The 6,574-nt window shown below is 37.6% G+C and overlaps 1 protein-coding gene across 1 annotated transcript; it reads left to right on the forward strand.

Moving 5' to 3' along the window:
* The first annotated feature begins 877 nt into the window (after positions 1 to 877).
* On the forward strand, positions 878 to 4,206 carry LOC133867150 (uncharacterized). The gene is made up of 7 exons (XM_062303841.1): positions 878 to 1,329; positions 1,436 to 1,497; positions 1,865 to 1,927; positions 2,039 to 2,140; positions 2,549 to 2,614; positions 3,296 to 3,374; positions 3,557 to 4,206. The coding sequence occupies exons 1-7, from the start codon at positions 891 to 893 to the stop codon at positions 4,069 to 4,071; spliced, it is 1,326 nt and encodes a 441-aa protein (XP_062159825.1). The 5' UTR covers positions 878 to 890; the 3' UTR covers positions 4,072 to 4,206.
* The last annotated feature ends 2,368 nt before the right edge of the window (positions 4,207 to 6,574 follow it).

The following is a 6,574-nucleotide window of genomic DNA, read 5'->3' on the forward strand; positions in this document are numbered from 1 at the left end:
ATTATTAATGTTCTCCCCCCTCCCCCCCATGTGGCTATATCCATGTGCTTCTCTCAAACAACTATCAATTATTAATGTTCCCCCCCCTCCTCCCCTCAAACCATCAAAAATACATTTTAAAAAAATATTAAAATTTTGAGAAAACTTCACTTAACTCTTGTGAACTTTCATTACATTTGTAATCAACCCTTAAAGTTGAAAAACTTTCAATTTAATTAACTCAAATAATTGAGCAGCTCATGAACATGCTCGAGATCATTCGAGAAATAAAAGTTTGAACATTCAATACTCGGCTTGATGAAGATCAACCAACTAATTTTGTCCAAGAGATAAATTGGGGAATACTTGAAATAGAGATGAGTTGTTTTAAGGTCAAAATTTTATTTTATATATCTAAATGTGTACATTATGCTATGTGAAAAATATATTGTCACATTATTTAAAAATTTAAATGATATACTATAATATAACTATTAAACATATAAAATAAAAATTTTAACTATAAAATAATAACTTTTCACTTTTTTGGCCTTGGCAGGACAACAAGATTCATAAATCATAACTACTTATAAATGGTTACCCCGGTTTTATGGCATTCGTGACTCGAACTATTGAGCCTGCATCTTCGAAAGTATTGCTGCCGTGTACTTTCTTTCTTAAGTTCCATTTTGGGTTGCCATGCCTATATTGTGTTTTTCTATCTTATTGAAATTTGTTTTCCATCTATCTTAAATAAAATAAAATAAAATTAAAAAAAAAAAAACTACCAATTAAAAAAGTAAAAGAAATATGAAAATCTGTCCGGCCCATCAAATTCCGGGCCCAGTAGTCTGCGATTCTCAAATTCCCACATTCTCCCGCGCTTGCCCCTGCGCAGACATCAAGCAAAAATGGAAGATGAACAAGAGCCATGGGAGGCACTAGACCTTGACGACTCAGATCTTCCCTCTCTCCTCCGCCCTTGCAACGCTCGCCTCCACCACCAAACCCCATCCGCCAAATCCCCTAATCCCACCTCCACTTCCTCCCAACGCCACCACCCATTCATCCACCGCTGCTCTCAAACCCCAATTTCCCAATCCCAGCACTCCAACTCCCCGTCTCCGCTACCCAATTCTCCGAGACTATTTCCGGGCCCTGCCGGAGCTGTCCAGGCCGCAATGCACCGAAGAATCCACCACAATCAGGCCCTTTTGCACCCGGAAGAGGAACCGGTACCTACTCAGGAGTATATAAGGAGGGTTGTCGAAAACGGTGATCATGCCGATGCCGACAATGACTTCGTTAGAGATCCGTGGCTTTGCGCTCTGGACTTTCTCCACCGTGAAGGTTTTTTGTTTTGATTTTGATTTCTGATGTTTATGTTTTGCTTTATTGGATCTGAGAATGTGAAAATTGGTGGTTTATTGATTATTTGGGGGTTGTCGATTTTTAGGTACGGTGGGTGCGCCTTTGAGTTCGATCAAAAATGGGTTGAATGCTGAGAGAGTGGCTCAGGTATTGTTAACTGTGAGTTTCTAATATTAGTCTGATTTAGGAGACAAACGTGTGAAGTAAAAACCGTTTGGATTTGTTTGGTTGCCAAGAAAGCACCGGAAATTGAAGCCAATTGATTTTAACTTATAACTGAGAATACTAATTTTTCAGATGGTTGTATGAGTGAAACTTAATTTAATTGAATCTTTGATGTAAACCTTTCCTTTCATATGCACTTTTTCCCCCTTTTCCCTGAATGAATTAGCAACCAATTATAGGCTTCCTGAGTGTAGTATCTTTGAAATGCGCAATTAATTTATTTGGAATTGTTGGTTCATTATCCTTTAGGTTTATTTTGAACTCTAATTTTGTAGCTGGTTCTAATTAGGTTGTTGCCATTATCAAATCGTGCACCCCAAATGGTCATGGTGACATGATGGTGACTCTGAAGGTAAAGCACTAGAACGTGACTTTAAATGCAATGGGTATTTCTCTTTTGCCTTAGTTTTTGACTCTATGCGGTTATGAAGTATTACTGATGTAACCCAAATTTTGATTTCAGGATCCTACGGGTACAATCGGTGCTAGCATCCACCGCAAAGTTCTTACAGAGGGAGAGTTTGGGAAGGACATATCTGTTGGCGCGGTTTTAGTACTCCAAAAGGTTTGATTTTGTTAGTTCAGAAAATTCGAAGTATATCTATATATACACACACACTGGGAATCCCTTCGAGGCAGGGCACTTCGTGCACTCATCACTGTCAGGTAAACCTGAGACCCATGCCTCGCACCCCTCGCAGCATGGACTGATTGAGTCACGGGCTTTGCCAGGAGGCTGGCCTCAAGAGGTAGTTTGCGCTCGGTGAGTTTCGAACCTGAGACCATGAAGAGCACTCAAAGTCCTAGGCTTCCACCAACTTGCCAACCCCCTGGGGTTTTTTTTAAAAAAATTGTGTAAATCTGTGTTTCTACCTTATCTGGATTAAAAGTAGTGTTGAATTTGAGGCTATGGGGATGCTGTCAACATTGCAGGATTGGTTAGAGCATGTTTTTAATTTTTCTTTATTTTCAGGTTGCTGTGTTCTCCCCTTCACGCTCTGCACATTACCTGAATGTAACACTAAGCAACTTGGTCAAGGTACATGTTCTTTCTGGTGTTTACAATGAGCCAAAGTTATTACAGGTACTTACAAAAATAAAAGAAATTTTGGAGGATATGGGGATTATGGTTTGGCCCCATCCATTTCTTTTTCCAGTTTCTTTGACATATTATAGGACATTAGTTGCTTGATTCTTTATATTTTTTAACATTGGATGTGCGTGTGCCATATGTTCAGTCTGTGCTATCCCCAGTCTATGGTTTCTGCTGTATAGACAGTAAAGGTTGGAAAACTGGATAGAGTAAGCGTAACATCACAAAAATTGGGAAGGGAAGCATTGTATCTTTGACCTTACAGCATTGCTCACTCATCCCTTTGCTATATTTAATTTCCCTCAGGTTGTACTGTTGTAGTGTAAGGTCACTGGTCTGGCTTGGGGTAAAGCTCTCTTAGGCTACTGCCTGGTGGTGATGCGAGTTTGTCATTATTTAGGGCATAGATATCTCCCAAAACTGAAGCTTGGAACCTTAGTATGTGTGATGACTGAGAGAGTGCAAAGACACCTTACAGAAACAAGTACTTCTACCGTTATAGTCTTATCTTTTTCTTTTTAGTGTTTATCCCATTTATAAGATCTAAGCAACATCGATTTTGAGTATGCTTTACACTGTAAAAAATGCTCCATTTGTCTACCCTGATAGAAAATATTAACTTTACAGGTTATCTCGAAGGATAGTGGACCTCCATTAAAACAACAATATCCTGCATCGGCAACCAAACATAGTGCTCCTGTTTCTGGTAGGTGGAGTTGTTCTTTGTGCCAGTTTCTGATTTTAGAATATTGACGAAGTTGTGTGCTGCCTCAAATACTAGCTATGAGATTCCCTTATCAAGTCTGATTTCTCACTGTTAGAGGCAGAGGCAGCAGAATTGTTTAGTGCATCTCACTGTACATTTTATCCCCTTTCTTTACATAACAGAAAGCAGTGAAAAGTCCTGGATGCCACAGGGGATGCCTTCTCTATTGCAGGAAAGAAGTGAAGGAATCATAAATAGCCTCAGACAGACTTCTAAGTTGAGAGGAAGTGCTCCTAATGATAAAGAGATGGATAAAGGGAAGGGAGCAACACAAAGTGGCTGCTTTGGCAGTGGAATGAGCAGAACCCAAAATGTTGTTGCAGAGAAAGAATCCTTATTAATGAGATTGGGTGTGGGCAATAGAATCACTGAAGTGGCTTCTAGAGAGGACACCATATGTATTGATCAAGAAATTGTGATGAGTGAGGAGCCCAACCCTTGTAAAGAGACTGAAGGAGGCAATCCATCATGCAACACCCAAGGCAGCAGTGACACAGTAAACTTTGTTGATGTTCCTGAATATCAAGAAGGTGGAAGGACAAATGAAGCGAACAAGAAGAGGCACCCAGTAATTTCGAGAGCTTCACTCCCACAGTGGACAGATGAACAGCTGGATGTGCTTATGGCATTTGACTGAGGTAACGATGGGTCTTTACTCTATTACTGCTGTTCAGTTTGTCACACGAAGGTGAAGTTGATCTTCAAACTGTACAGATTACATTTTATTGAACTGTTTTCCACATATGGTAATACAACGTCTCAGTTTTTTGAAAATTGCACAGAAATGTTGTGAATCTGCATTTAATTCTGGTTGCCCTGCACTTTTATTGAACATGTATTTTGTACATAATATCTAGAAACAAAAGTGATGTGCTGATTAATTTAGCGAACAAGTCTGTTGATATCATGTCAGACCCTTAGATCAAATCTTTATCTTTATTAGGAATTAAGAGTTTTCTTAGATATAGAAGAAAATTATAGTATATGTTACTAGTGAGCTTCAGTGGCCAAGTGTTTCAGTGTAAATCCAAAAGATGTAAGAATCCCCTTAATCCCATCGTTTTCCCTTATGTTCGTTGGAAGTAAGAATAAGAGCCGACTCTGTCTCAGTGCAAGTGTGCCAAACTAATTTTTTTGTGCCTCATCCATGTAAACAGGCTTTACCAAGCTACTCCATTCCCCATGATTACGTTTGACCTCATGTCTGCATTAAAAAAAGGATCCTCTTGAACCTCAATAAACACTGTCCAGTGTCCACCAGGGGTGGAACTAGGATTTGTTCTGTGGGGTCCGAACTTACATAAATAAATATATTATTTCTATCCATGTGCGTGCACACTCTTTTTTTTTCTTTTTTTCTTTTTTAAAGCAATGAATGGTACACAAAAACACAAAAATCTTAAATTTAATTTCATTCGTCATAAATGTACACAAAAATTACATAAGTCATAAGACATAAATCTATTTGACATAGTGTAAGAGTAGAAATCATTATGTGAGATCAAGAAGGATTAGAAGCAAAAATATAGCTAGCTTTTCATTTAGTAAAAACTATATCCGACAGATTCTTATTAATATTAGTCATATCTTATATTCACATCTAACTTGTGTGGTTTCCCTGATGGTAAAGGTGCTCATTTTCAAACCCTACAACTGCTATTTTGCAATTAAAATTTTACTTGATGTAAAGATCTGAATAGTCAAAATAAATTCTGCGGGTGAGGGCTTTCAAACCCCTTCCCCCAAATTTAGTACGAAAGAGGTTTAACCATAGAACCACTAAACATTGTATTCAATGTTACAATCTAAACAAATTTATATCAAACGGGACTGGGCCAAAGTATTAAAATAATGTTTTTGTAAGCGTTTTAAAAAAGTTTGGGGTTGCCGTGGACCCCCAAGAGCAGTGCTAGCTCCGCCACTGCTGTCCATGGAAAAGTACCAACATATGTAAAGAAAATGACCGACATATATAAAGAAAATGAATAGATTCAATCACTGAGCACTTTATACATAAAGAAGAATTTAAGCAACTAAATATGTGGCTAGTTGTCCAAAATTATCTTCCACCACAATGTTATCCAATAGTAGCAAGTGCACTCTGTTTGTTAATGGATTTTGGAGGGTGTTTTTTGTGTTTTGTTCAAAAAAAATGTTTTGATGTGACATGTGAAAACAGTTTTGATTTGATGTGTTTCATGTTTTGAGTTGTTTATTAATATTTTTGTTTTGAAAAGAGAAAACAAAAGTGAGAAGGAGAATAGTTTAACAAACAAAGCATTGCATCATGTTCATTGCACCAAATCAATAAAATAAAGTAAAGAAGTGTATCACCTTATCAACTAGTTTTGAGATACAGAGAAATTATTAGGATGCAGAAGCAAATGAAGGGCTATGTATCTAGAATATGATCTTTTATGAAAAGGAAGAAAATGAAATGAAAACCTAGTTGTTGATTTACTGCAACATTCATTTCTAGAGCCAAAAACCTCCCAATCAAATGACGAGCTTTTGAAAAAATTATACTTCTGATATCTCTATTATTATTGAATGTAGGGTATCTTTTATATATATATATATATATATCTCCCAATGTATGACATTGGCATCTACCATATCCCTTTCTCTATAAAATGTTCCCCCTTTCTCAAATCTTTACCTTTCTTTTCAGATATCCTTCTCTCATATATCTCATTCTCCTCTCTCTCAGCATCATATAAGGGAAACTGAAATCTAAAGGAAGAGCAAGATGTGACTTTGCCAAACTCCATCCACTTCACCAAATCCCACTTTGTCATTTGTTTCGATTTTCTGGTTGTGGATTTATGGGATGAGGTAGTTATTTTTATTTTTTATTTTGATTTTCTGGATCTTTGTTTTGTTTTAGATGTCTATATAAGATTTGGTGTACGAGGGATTCAACTTGCGGTTAAATGAAATTATCCGTCTGCCCATGTGCATATACGGGCGAACTCCGCCTCCTACCGACCGACAAAATCTGCCCTCCACAAGAGGGAGATAAAGTAGTAGAAAACGGGTGATCTCCGCCCATAGGGTGTAAAGTCATAATTTTGACTTTAGAATGAATTGAATGCAACCGACCAAGATCAGTTTCAACTGAGCTTCTTTCCAAAAGACAG

The sequence above is a fragment of the Alnus glutinosa genome, chromosome 4 (assembly GCF_958979055.1).
Source record: "Alnus glutinosa chromosome 4, dhAlnGlut1.1, whole genome shotgun sequence".
Taxonomy (NCBI): Eukaryota; Viridiplantae; Streptophyta; class Magnoliopsida; order Fagales; family Betulaceae; genus Alnus; species Alnus glutinosa.

Bases quoted from the DNA above. Each gene is read 5' to 3' on its own strand.
- LOC133867150 (XM_062303841.1), top strand. From the start codon at position 891: ATGGAAGATGAACAAGAGCCATGGGAGGCACTAGACCTTGACGACTCA. The intron at 1,498-1,864 runs GTATTGTTAACT...GGTTCTAATTAG, and splicing joins ATGCTGAGAGAGTGGCTCAG to GTTGTTGCCATTATCAAATC. The intron at 2,141-2,548 runs GTTTGATTTTGT...CTTTATTTTCAG, and splicing joins CGGTTTTAGTACTCCAAAAG to GTTGCTGTGTTCTCCCCTTC.